General features: G+C 39.9%; 1 protein-coding gene across 5 annotated transcripts in view; it reads left to right on the top strand.

The window, feature by feature from the left end:
• The window catches only part of LOC123879655, a 51,754-nt gene that overhangs the window by 12,356 nt on the left and 25,604 nt on the right, over positions 1-13,794 (top strand). For all 5 annotated transcript variants that reach the window (XM_045927484.1, XM_045927483.1, XM_045927486.1 and 2 more), the window contains exons 11-22: positions 137-251; positions 466-532; positions 1,734-1,896; positions 2,847-2,931; positions 5,819-5,885; positions 6,157-6,224; positions 6,449-6,543; positions 7,148-7,391; positions 7,872-7,992; positions 8,785-8,910; positions 10,146-10,240; positions 10,818-13,765. In XM_045927484.1, coding sequence (XP_045783440.1) covers positions 137-251; positions 466-532; positions 1,734-1,896; positions 2,847-2,931; positions 5,819-5,885; positions 6,157-6,224; positions 6,449-6,543; positions 7,148-7,391; positions 7,872-7,992; positions 8,785-8,910; positions 10,146-10,240; positions 10,818-13,765 — 4,194 coding nt within the window. The remainder of the gene's footprint in view (positions 1-136; positions 252-465; positions 533-1,733; positions 1,897-2,846; positions 2,932-5,818; positions 5,886-6,156; positions 6,225-6,448; positions 6,544-7,147; positions 7,392-7,871; positions 7,993-8,784; positions 8,911-10,145; positions 10,241-10,817; positions 13,766-13,794) is intronic.

The following is a 13,794-nucleotide window of genomic DNA, read 5'->3' as shown; positions in this document are numbered from 1 at the left end:
TGAGCATTGGGCTATTCCAATTTCCACCTAGGGTAAGCAGTGCTTTTATGCCTCTACTATTACTGGTTACATGTTCCTCGAAGTAAATTATAAAAACAATTAATTTATGTATCTTTAAAATCGATCATTTTTCCAGGAGCGTCGATAATCCACGAGCACCTTAGCAGACTATCGCGCGAGAACGAGACAACAAACGAGATCGTCAACGGCATCTGTCTCTGTCGCGCCTATGAGCGACCGTTTGAGAAAATGTGAGTTTTGGTATACCTTACAACGTAAATAATGATAAAGGTACACAGTTTGTTTATTAGAGGCCTTCTTTACTTCAAAGTTGAAAATTCATCACCTCGTTATAGATCTTCGTTATACCTCGAAGTCAACTCGAAATCGAATTTCGTAACCTCGATATCGACCTTCTTTACCTCGATATCGATGTACAGAATACATTTTATATAATTTTTGCAGGTATGCTATGGAGAGGTTTTGCAAGTTAATAGAGAACTTCAAGACTGCATCTACTATTACGTTTAAGGTTAGATTCTTTTAAAATTACTATTTATTGTTAACCGACTTCAAAAAAAGGAGGAGGTTCTCAATTCGTCGGAATCTTTTTTTTTATGCATGTTCCCCGATTACTCAAAGACCCCTGAACCCATTTGGATTTTTTTTTGTTTGAAAGGGTATACTGTGCAGGTGGTCCCATATTAATTTGGTGAAGATCTGATGAATATCTTCGGAGATGGAGAACAGAACTCCTCAAGGATAAGAGCAAATTGCTCGCGATCAGTGTAATAGCTTGGTAAACAGTAGGGTTTTAACTGGGCATAGCATATTATTTTGGTATTCATATCGATTGACTAGCTGATGCCCGCAGCTTCGCCCGCGTGGATTGGTCAGATCCCCTGCAGCATCAGGATTGAGGAGTTGGAATCCAAATTTTTTATGAAACAATGTCGCAAAGTTCCTCTATCGATTAAAAAAGAAATGACGCAAATCGGTTCAGAAATCTCGGAGATTTCGGTGTACATAGGTAGAAAAACACAACTCCCTTTTTGAAAGTCGGTTAAAAAAGTAGCCTATGTTACTCCCTGGTCAATTCTCTACTTGTCTGTGAAAATCCCGTCAAAATCGGTTCAGCCGTTCCGAAGATTAGCCTTTTCAAACAGACAGACAGACAGACAGACAGACAGACAGACAAAAATTTTAAAAACGTGTGATTCCGTTATGGTATCGTTCAAATAACCATATGACCTTAATATGCGGTAGTTATTTCGATATTACAGACAGACACTCCAATTTTATTTATTAGTATAGATGTCGCACCTAGTAGGGGGTCTTCCAAGCCTGCGCTTTCTAGTGCGAGGTCGTCATTCTAACACCTTGGGATCCCAACGGCTATCGGCTTATCGAACTATTAGCCTTGCTCATGTCGCAGCGATGCAAGTGTTCTCATTCGCGCGCTCTTTATCGTCTTAGCTCGGGTCAAGTACTATAGCGAGTGTTACATAATGAAAAGACTTCACGTGATTTTTACATTCTACCTGTAAAATAATAATAATAATTAATAATAATAATAATAATAATTTATTGATACTTATACATACATGGGTTACATAGCAAGATTGAGATTCCTACCTTTTGCACTAGAAAATACCTGTATTGCAGAAGGTAGTAGTACAAAGTTTGGTCCATGTCAAGTAAGCGCCTTTATAAAAATTTGTTTATACCATCAGGTGGAGATGGTACCAGGCAGCGGCGCGAGCGCACCGACGGAAAGCGAGGCGGCGTGGGGTGAAGCGGTTCGGTCGCGCCTCGCGCGCTGCCTCGCGCCTCACCAGCGACGCTCCACTAGCGAGCGGCTAGCTCACATGGCTGCCAGAACTGCGCCTCACGATCGTGAGTAGACACTTAGATGAAAAAGTCAGCTCGTTAGAAGTACAAGCTTCCATTCTTTATAAGAATAAGAATAAGAAGTGTTTATTTGCTAGAATATGGTATAATATACAAGTACATTTACTCAAGATAAATCATACTTTTACTCAAGATAAATTTTTACTAATGTATTAATTAAATTATACTTAGCGTGATATCCTCCAGGTAAAGAAGAATCCATTCAGCATGTAAGACGGCGCTTCTCATTCTAAGAGGAGATCCGTGCTCAGTAGTGAGCCGATACCGGGTTGATGATGATGATTATACAAATGTAAAAAACTTAGGGACAGTAAAATAGAATAAAATATATAAGGAAGACTGTCCTTTTTTTTTTGTTACGTCGAAGTTGACTCTCGTATCCTCGACATCGACCATCATTACTTAACATAGACCGTCGATAGCTCAAAATCGGCTTTCAAAATCTCGACATTTTTAAGAAAAAGGACACAAAAAAAAGTTATTAATTTACTAGACGATGCCCGCGGCTTCGCCCGCGTGGATTTCGGTTTTTATAAATCCCGTAGGAATTCTTTGATTATCCGAGATAAAAAGTAGCCTGTGTCCATCCCCTGGATGTAACCCAAGTCTATACCAATAAAATCGGTTCAGCGGTTGGGCCGTGAAAACGTAGCAGACAGACACCCTTTCGCATTTATTATATACTAGAGGATGCCCGCGACTTCGTCCGCGTGGATTTAGGTTTTTAAAGATCCCGTGGGAACTGTTTGGTTTTCCGGGATAAAAAGTAGCCTATGTCCTTCCCCGGAATGTATTCCAAGTCTGTACCAAATTTCATTAAAATCGGTTCAGCAGTTGGGCCGTGAAAAGGTAGCAGACAGACAGACAGACACACTTTCGCATTTATAATATTAGTATGGAAGTATGGATTGATCATTTATTGTTTGATTTCCTAGTGAGCGCGTGGTCTGGTTACAAGCACCGCTGCGACTGCCTTACGCCGAGAACGCTCTGCGCTCAACAGAGGAAGCAGTTATTGAGGTAACTAATCTCATACTTCACTCTTGACTTTTTTTTCTCTGTCGTCTGGCTTTTACAATGATTAGCCAATGTCAGGTTTGTAGTTATTTGTAACAAGTTAGCTAAACTATACAAGTATGGACCCCGTCTGTACCGGCGCTCGCCGACATACGCACGGACCCCCTTAGAGCGCTTTCCAGTCAGTTTTAACAAAAAAACACTCCAAAAAGTCACAACACGCGCGCCAGCAAACGCCACCACAGACGAAGTCATCTCATACTTCACTCTTGACTTTTTTTTTCTCTCGTCTGGCTTTACACAGATTAGCCAATGTCAGGTTTGTAGTTATTTGTTAAAAGTTAGGGAAACTATTCAAGTATGGACCCCGTCTGTACCGGCGCTCGCCGACATACGCACGGCACCCCCTTAGAGCGCTTTCCAGTCAGTTTTAACAAAAAAAACACTCCAAAAATTCACAACACGCGCGCTAGCAAACGCCACCACAGACGAAGTCATCTCATACTTCACTCTTGACTTTTTTTTTCTCTCGTCTGGCTTTACACAGATTACCCAATGTCAGGTTTGTAGTTATTTATGTTAAACGTTAGGGAAACTATTCAACTATCAAACTAGCAAAAATCTGGATTTGAAATTGGAAAGGAAAAGGTTTTTTACATAATATTGTTATAGACTACAGGCCCATGTTTAAAAATGGGTGGGTCATATGAACCACCAGGTGACGTATACAGGACGATATAAGAGCATAAAATAATAAGTTTCAGCACTATGCCGTCACTTGTAAGCTGTCCAACAGAGTGCTGGTGAGAATTGAAAAGTGCAGGTAGAGTGAGTACATTTTGGTCATATCTTTTTGTACGGCATTTTTACCATCGATAGATCCATGAAAAATAATAAGAAAGCGCGCAGTGCCGTAAAAAAATGGTGCGCCACAAAGTCAGTAAATGTTTTGATTTTCTGACAATTTCCGGGGTAAATTTGGTCATTTAATTCTGTACGGCACTAGTTTCATACTGTTTCAATACAGCCTCTAATCCATTATTCCGCAACGCCGTACAAAAATCATGCGACAAGGGGAAAAAATTGAGGGTAGCAACCCCCTCTCTTTCCGTGGTCCGGGGGGTGATTTGAGAAAGTACGGCTTTGGTTCCAAAACATTATCTAGCACTCAAAAGTACTATTAAAAATAATGCCGTAAAAAAAATAGTGTTCATTTGAATGTGTATCAATAATTATCTTAATTTCATGGTATACTTAATTTTTAAAGCTGTAAAATCATTTGACTCTGTACGGCAACTTTTTTTTAACATGATAGTGTAAAATACTATTGTTATATAGTATTGCCGTTCAAAAGAAACTGTTCTAAAAAAAATTATAGATAAATACAAAAACTGAAATTTTTCAAATTATTGCAAAAGTTTAAATATTCATAGATTAATAAAATATAGCAATTTTCTACGCTTTTCCCTTGTTTTAAATAGTATTAAGATAAATAAATTAGGAAAAAATTATGCCGTACATTTTAATGCAGACCATATCTTTTAGGCTGATAAAAATGACGCTACCATTTTAAGGGTAGTACTTTATGGCCATCTGATACTGTACGGCATTAACATATTTTTGAAGAGAACAATTGATAATATGATAAAATCACTATGCCGTCTAACTGAAGTGAACGGGTGTGTATATAATATCCACATCCCCTACAAACCTTTGGACCAACGAAAATGTACGGCATGTAAAAAAATATTTTCTATGCATAAAACACTTTCAAAATAAATTAATTTTATGTTGTTTCAAATCACCCCCCGGACCACGGAAAGAGAGGGGGTTGCTACCCTCAATTTTTTCCCCTTGTCGCATGATTTTTGTACGGCGTTGCGGAATAATGGATTAGAGGCTGTATTGAAACAGTATGAAACTAGTGCCGTACAGAATTAAATGACCAAATTTACCCCGGAAATTGTCAGAAAATCAAAACATTTACTGACTTTGTGGCGCACCATTTTTTTACGGCACTGCGCGCTTTCTTATTATTTTTCATGGATCTATCGATGGTAAAAATGCCGTACAAAAATATATGACCAAAATGTACTCACTCTACCTGCACTTTTCAATTCTCACCAGCACTCTGTTGGACAGCTTACAAGTGACGGCATAGTGCTGAAACTTATTATTTTATGCTCTTATATCGTCCTGTATACGTCACCTGGTGGTTCATATGACCCACCCATTTTTAAACATGGGCCTGTAGTCTATTACACATAAACTTTATCTTATTTCTTTTCACTTTTTTTTCTAGGATGTTTTACTCTTGTCTTTTACTGTTTGAACGAAATGTCATATTTAGCACAGATCATATATCTCTAAGAGTTTTACAAGGAATCAAAAGCTTAATTTGCTACAAATCCTCTGTAAAGGCAAATCTGTATATAACTATGCGACACGCACAATTGCACTTTGCAATTGAGCACTGTAAGGTGTCCATCTCTTTATCACGGAGGACCGTGTTTGGTGGCGCGCTCTTGGAAAGGCCTATGTCCAGCAGTGGACGCATACAGGCTGATGGAATGGAAAAAAAGGTTTACATCTCCTGAAAATGCTCCGCTGTCGCTGTTTCGGTGGCTGGCTTTTCGTGCATGTTTAGCAGTGGGAGGACGGGCGATGCATGCTGTATGTTGTACCATACAGATATGCCTTTTCAGCGGATTATAGCAAATTAAACTTTTGATTCCTTGTATATCATGGACTTCCGCAAAGTAACACCTGCTATTATATAAGAAGCTTGTTTTCCAATAAGACTTGTTGTTTTCGTCACTATGTGACCTGTCAAAGACCTGAAACACAGCGAAATTGATTTTTTAATAGTAAAAGATAGTATTGCTTCCAGGATCTCCTTCTTTGGCATGATGCAAGCAGTCAATGAGTTCAATGGCACCAAAGCGGACGCTGAGAAGGTAAGATGCACTGTTGGTCCCTGGTTTGAGCAGGTGTTTGGAATTTTATAATTTCTGGTCTGGTCTGGTGGGAGACTGGGCCGTGGCTGGTTGCCACTCTACCGACAAAAGCCGTGCCGTCAAGTGATTCCGTTACGATTCCGTGTAGAAACCAAAGGAGTATGTGTTACTAACTTGGATCTGAAAAAAAAATCACAGATATAATAATAATAAATAAATAAAATAAATATGATGCTATGTAATACCTAAAAGTTTGGTGATGTTGTTTCAGCCATCGATAGAAATGAAGCTGGACAATTCTGGAAGAGAGTTGCAGCAAGGGGACGGGACGGGTGCCAAGTGAGTTCTTCCACAATCCATTTTTCACAAATTTTATGATTCTACGTCAACAGGAAGTACAGGTTACTTGACAGACAGACAGACAGACGACGAAGTGATCCTATAAGGGATGTTCCTTTTTTCCTTTTGAGGTTTGTTAAAAGATTTGTTTTAACAATCGAAACATCCTTATTTTCAAACTTAAATATTTAAGAGTCAAAAAACTTATAACATTTTGTTTTTAGACCTCCGGACAACTTAGAGGATAGATCATCACTTAAGAAATCAAACTCTACCGCAGACCTGAGCGACTCGAATATCACCGCCGACCTAGATGATTGTGAGTTCTTGTTATAAGTTTGACGTGTGTATCTGTGTATCTGTCTGTGGCACGTAGCGCTTAAACTAATGAACCGATTTTAATTTAGTTTTTTTTTGTTTGAAAGGTGGCTTGATCGAGAGTGTTCTTAGCTATAATCCAAGAAATTCGGTTCAGCCATTTGAAAGTTATCACCTCTTTTCTACTATAACCTTCACTTGTCGAGGGTGTTATAAATTTTTTATTTACACTTGTTAAATTATACTTATAAGGAACATACAAAATGTATAACTCAATACGGTGGACCCCCGGTAATCCGGCAATTGTCTAATCCAGCACTAGATTAATAAATAGGGAAATGGGGGGGCAGTCAAATTTGTCATTTTTGTACCATTTTTGTGACAGGACTATCTCAAAAACTGAATTAGTTAGGAATATGAAATTTTGGTATATTAATAATAATAATATTATGTGTATTTAAACAATAAATATTAAAACGACGAACCCTAAAAGAGCGAGGCCTGACTCGCACTTGGCCGGTTTATTTTAGATTTAAAAAAATTTTGTATTGTATAAGTCAATCAATTAACAAAGTACGGTTCTCTCAACATCATGTTCATTTCAGTATCTGACTCCGACGCAAACTCTGGCACCGCTTCCCTCGGCCTCTCCACCTCCTCATCCTTGGACTCAGCATCAGAACTACTCCTGGCTGCAGCAGCGGCCGTTGAATCTGGTGGATCCTCGGGTGAAGGAGGCGGCCAGTTGTGCAGGACTGTGCGCCAGCTGATGAAGTCCATAGCATCCATTGAGCGGCTCATGGACAGGGTGCTGCAGCATTGTGACCAGTGGACTGATCATGAGGCCAGGTCAGTGGAATGTAGATGTATTTCTGGTAGATCCTCAGGAGGCGACAGTAATTCCTCAGTGGTGAGTTGTTCAGGTAAGCAAGATAGAATTCTAGTACCACTTCCTTCAGCCTCTCGACCTTGTGGACCTGGACTCAGCATCAGAACTGCTCCTGGCTGCAGCAGCGGCTGTCGAATCTGCTGGATCCTCGGATGAAGGAGGTGGCCAATTGTGCAGGAATGTGTGCCAGCTGATAAAGTCTGGAAGATGGATGTTGCATCCAAAAAAGTGGGGGTCTCCAAAATTTTTTTTGCTACTGTATTGAATAGATTATCAAATGAAAGAGGAAAAAAAATCTAATTTTATAATTATAAATATAGCGTAATGGCAAAATACACCGAGCAACAGAACAACAATTTTACTATTTCTATCGCTATGTATTCGCAGTTCGCGGGTAGTAGTCGGATTTTAGTGGTGTTTAACATTATCTTTTTATCCAGGAAACGCGTTCACGTGGGCTTGTCAGAGGTGGACCGGAAGTTGATGGCGATGTACCGGCGACTGCCCGACGTGCATCGGCGTCAGTTGCAACTCTACCGGAAACAGAAACGACTGTCCACGGTATGTCACTAAGGAATCTTCCTTCTTTCTTTCTTTCTTTTCTCTCTGGACTGGTTTCCGGACTTAAACATTTCCATCTGTTGTGCGTGCGTTGCCCCTCTCCGCCGAAGTCTTCACCCATTCATCCAAGCTCGCTCCAGAAGCCGAGTGGACCGCCCAAATTGCCGAGGGCTTCATGAAGTGAGGTTGGGGATCCCAAATGGCGCTCTCGCTGTTCTGCCATGCCCGTGCACTCCAGGAGCACGTGCGTCGGTGTTTCATCGACCTCCATGCAGGCCCTGCACAGAGGACTGTCAGTGAATAAGGAATCTTCCAAGGACAGGTTACAATGAACTGTCTGTAGAGAATATTTCGTCATGCAGCGTCGCTGTAATGCGGTCCTTAAAGCGTCACCTTTTTTAAAAGTAAAGTATGCGTTTTGAATAAAAGGTTATATGTACCTATAAAATTAATTTCCAAAAGAACAAATTTTCTTGCAACTTAATTTTTTATGTACAAAAAGTTGTTCTTAGCCAATTTGCACAATTTCGTTTTCATTACCCCTCTGTTTGAAAATATAGATAACTAGCCGATGTCTGCGACTTAGCCCGCGTGGATTTAGGTTTTTCGAAATCCTGTGGGAACACTTTGATTTTCCGGGATAAAAATTAGCTTTGTGCTAATCCAGGATATTATCTATCTTCATTCCGAATTTCAGCCAAATCCGTCCAGTGGTTTTTGCGTGAAGGAGTAACAAACACACATACACACAAACTTTCGCCTTTATAATGTTAGTGTGATTTTCCCCCATAGGTGTGTACGCAGCTGGTGGGAGGTCGAGCCCCCGCGCCTCCCCCGCCCGGCTCGCCGCCCCCCGCGCCCGCGCACACCCCCTGCCGCCCGCTGTGCCCCGAGTACCATCTGCAGCGATTCAAAGAGGTATATTATTATAACCTCAATAGCTCAACGGTTGAGGAGTGGACGGAAAAGTCGGCGGTTCAAACCCCAACCGTTGCACTATTGTCGTACCCGCTCCTGGCACAAGCTTTACGCTTGATTCGAGGGGAAAGGGGAGTGTTTGTCATGATTAGAATTACTAATATTCTTTAAAAAACACCCTAACGAGAGTGAGTAAATCAAATCGTATAAATTCCTGCAGCTCATTGCAATAGATGATTAGAGCCTCGATAGCTCAACGGTTGAAGAGCAGACTGGATTCCGAAAAGTCGGCGGTTCAAACCCCACCCGTTGCACTATTATCGTACCCACTTCTGGCTCAAGCTTAATTGGAGGGGAAATGGGAGTGTGAGTCATGATTATAATGATTAAAATATGTTTAAATTGTTGTTAAAAAACTTTAAAAATGCTCAACTCGACTCCGTCTGTATGCGTGCGTGTGTGCGTACGTGCGTGCGTGTGAGCGTACAAGCATGCGTAAAAAGTTCCTTGTTTAAAAAAATGCCTAATCTATGCGTGTGTTTCCTATTCACGAGGTTGGGGATCCGATCCTGGGCACGTATCTCTAATTTTTCGGAGCTATACCTATGCGTTTAAAGCTATTAAATATTACTTGATTTAACGGTTAAGGAAAACATCGTGACACGACCTGCATACTCCATAATGTTCGCAATGGTGTGTGAAGTCTGTCAACTGGGCAAGTGGACTGTGGCCTAAAGCCTTCTCATTCTGAGAGAAGACCTGTGCTCAGTAGTGGGCCAGCGATGGGTTGAATGATGATGATGTGTTTATTATAATGTAAAAAGCTCTCCATCTCTTATAGAGATAACTTGCTTCCCCGTGCACCTTTACTTTCTTTTTCTCTTTATTGTTACAACTGCATCTTTATCGTTAAGGACGTTGCATCCGTACGTAGTTGAAATTCCTCGGACACGTACGAAGCGATTTGCTTCCTCGTTTCTAATCCGAACTGTTATAATATGGAACGCCCTTCCGGCATCAGTTTTCCCTTCCACTTTTAATATGGGTACCTTCAAGTCAAGAGTGAATAGGCAACTTCTAAGCGCGCGCGCTCCATCTTAGCCTGCATCATCACTTGCTAGCAGATCTGATTGCAGCCAAGCGCTAGTCCGTAAATTAAAAAGAAAAAAAAAACTTTCTGGTACAAATCAAAAATATTAAAAAACAGATATAAAAGTAAAGCACCTTGCACACAGGTCCGTCGTAAAGTGATGCACATGAGGGACCAGCAGCTTTACTACCATCGACTCAGGATGTGGCTCGAGGACCAACTGCGACAGGAGAGGGAAAGGTAACTTCACTTTTGCCCTACTTACAAAAGGGGAGACTATGGATACAGCTTAATATTGTTGTTTGTTTGCAAAAATGTTTTTAATAGAAAGAAAACACAATAAAAAAATTCTAATTGATTATCAGGATTTATTCCTTCTTTACCTTTTTTATACTATATTACAGTAATTAAATTATTTTCTGTAACTCTATTGAGGCATTTTCGCCAAGTGAAATCTTTAAATTAAGATATTGAAAGAAATAAAGATTTTGCACCAAAAACATATGGAAGGATTGCAATATGACAGAACAAAAAGTTTTTTTTTCTACTAGATCAGCCTGTCAGTAACACTGGCAACTGGTGGTCAAATTGAATCCTGTAATACTTATCAAAGTAAAAGAATTTTTCAATCGTTAAAAAATTAACAGGCAAATATATTAGACACTATAAGGAAATATACTATCCAAACATTGACAAACTGTACAAACCTAAGGATAAGCTCGCAATGCGAAGTTTTACCGCGCGATTTGTCCCACAGAAAAATCGCATGGTGAAATTTCGTAGAACGGAGTAAGACTAAATTTCAAAATCTCTTTAGTCTTCCAGAGAGCAACGTTACACTAATAGAAGACCTACCTCGACGCAAACGCCGCACCGCCAGTCCTAAAAGCACTAAAATATCCACCGCGTCCAAAAGAAAACTCAAACCCGCGAACATATCCCAAACTATCAGCAAGCCCCATAAAATACTCCAAATGCTAAGACATAAGGCACCCGTACAAAACGATATTAATATAAAGTCTCCGTATCAAGAAATTGATGATGAACCACTGCCGCCCGAAAATTTCCCCTTCAGCGATACAGAAACCATAGTAGGCGAGAAAGAAAGTGATATTTGCAAAGAAATGCGTGAATGTCTCGCTAAGTTCGCGAATTTTGCCCTCAATAGCCCGGATTTAAAGGAGGATATAAAAGATTTGGACGCGGAGCCTGTTAAGTACCCGGAGTCAGTCAGTCCACCGTTACAGGAAATGTCACCTACAACGTCTGAACCTATGCCCGTATATATCCAAAATCCGCATAGAATCCTAACCGTCACCAAGATTTTTAATAAGGAAGATAAAGTCGTCGATTTCCAATCACAAATAACTGATGTAAACCCACCGTTAAATAACAGTGATTTTAAACGAACTATAGAAATCAAAGAGATCGATAAAGACGATAAAGACGGAGACGTATATAAATATGTAACGTTTGGATTAAAAATTAAAAAAGCAATGGAAGAGTGTCAGAATATAATCAATTCTTATAACAAAGTCAAGGAAGAAATCGTAGAACCGCCCTCTTTGGAGCAAATCATCGAAGTTATGATGACTTTAGATAAGAATTCCGCTGAGTTTTTAGAGAAAATGGACTCTGACGACCCGGTTGATATGACTATAGCTATAAACAAACTTTCCGAGTTAGTAGAAAACATGCCACAAACGTTAGCAAACATGCCCGAAATAGCTACGAAGCTATCCGAATTCGCGAACACTAGTTTTGAATTGCCCGAATTCGCTTCTATAATGAACAGTTTGCCCGACGTGAATAACGAAGCGCAACTGACTCCAGAGACTTTGAAACAGATACGCGAGTTGAAATTATCTAAGCGAGATAGCGTTAAAGTTACTAAAAACACTGCCAAGCGTAAAATACCACGTAGGATTAAGAATAACGATACAGATCTTGCTAGTTTCGAATTCGACGGCAAAGATCTGTCCGAACTCCTCGGAGATGAGAAAGAACTACAGAATTTAATGAAGAATAAGAACAATAAGGAAGACTTCAAAGACTTACTATTTTCTATATCCGCTCAAGTAGTTATTAACAAAGTTTTTGAATACGTTAAGCAAAATAAAAGTCCCGAATTAGCTAAGTGTTTGGAAGAGGAAAAGGAGCTTTTTTCTCTACCGCGTAATAGTATTAACTCCGAAATGTATTCGAAAGCGTCTACTCTGTTTGATAATTCAGTGAAAGATGCGTTAAGTATGGACGAGTTGAGAGAGCTTGTTCAGTCGAGGTTTAATTCGTGGAAACATTACGTAGCGAGTAGATTTAAGGGGATACCTATTGAATTATTAGATAATGAAATAGAGGCAATGTTAGATAAATTCTATTCTTATATTCAAGATCTAGCGTCGAGACAGTGTACGAATGAAAGTGATAAAATTATTGAGAAAATTGATGAACTAAGAAAGAATAGCGACAGCAGAGACTCGGATAGTGAGGGTTGCCCTGCTTCTAAAGAAACTTTGAAACAGATAACTAAATTACTCAGCACGTTTGCCGGGAATACACTAGATTTACTCATAATGAAGCTATCGAAACTATCTGATGATAAGAAATCTGCAGTCAAAAGCCTCAAATTCAAATACATGGACGTTATTAGACGGTGTACGGAATCGACCCAGTTGGCCGGCTGGATATTGTTGGATCCCGAAATAGCAACTAATGTAATACAAGAATTGACAGGTTTAGAAGTAAGAAAAATTGATAACGTGCCTGACTTTTCCACTTTTACAGAAGAGAGAAAGAGAGACTATTTCATAGATCGACTTAGAGAAATGAATAGGCAGTATATGGAAACGTTACCCAAGAAAGGTCTCACTGGGGACGAATGGTTAGTCATGTTATATAGATTGGAAGAGCTAGAAGATAAATTGAAAGAAGCATTTGTTAAAGTGACGCCAGCACCAAAAGTTGTTCAAACCCAGACAGCTAGTGAAGCTGAAATATTAGCCGCTAAAGGTCTCAGTAAAATCATAGGCAAAGCGAATGTAAGAATAGTGAAAAAGACTAACCAAGAACCTCCAAAACCTAAAAAGGAAACCGTAGAACCAGAAGTACCGCAAAATAACGAAAAGGATGATAAGAAAGCGAAAAACGACGCTTTACTAGCCAAATGTGAAGCAATATTAACATCTAAAGGCGAAAAATCTCTGTTAGACAGCTTTTATACAATCAAATCGTATATAACCCAAGGCCTTCAAGTTCCGGAAACATATAAAAAACACGTAATATCTATATGCTCTAGTATAGACGCAAAGTTACTAGACGAAGATATCGAAGAGACTTTGAAACTTAAAACGGATGAGATGGAACAAGATCCGGAAAATAAAGACAAGTCTCCGCTTTCCGTAATCGGGTCTCAAAATCCGGAACTTTTAGCGAAGTATTCGGCGCAAGCGTTACGGAATGCAAAGCAAACGTTGAACGCTGTCGCATTTCGAAATATGTCACGGAATGGGCAAACGAAATCGGAAAGTGACGTGTGTGATACTCCAAAAACTAACTGTAAATGGACGAACGATTGTGTTTGTGATTCGTGTAAGGACTCTGATGTATCGTCGGTGTGTTTGGGGGATATAGTGAAGCAGTGTTACGATGATAAGTCCAAGAATGGTTTAGAAGAGAAGAAGAAGGAGGTGAAAAAGCCGCCGCCGAAACAGAAGCCGGCGCCGAAACCGTGCGAGAACGCTAACCATCAGCAGCATGTTTGCAAAGGTAAGATTTTTAACCCCCACCCCAAAAGA

The sequence above is a fragment of the Maniola jurtina genome, chromosome 28, assembly GCF_905333055.1.
Source record: "Maniola jurtina chromosome 28, ilManJurt1.1, whole genome shotgun sequence".
NCBI lineage: Eukaryota > Metazoa > Arthropoda > Insecta > Lepidoptera > Nymphalidae > Maniola > Maniola jurtina.
This window is presented reverse-complemented; position numbering and strand designations above follow the sequence as displayed.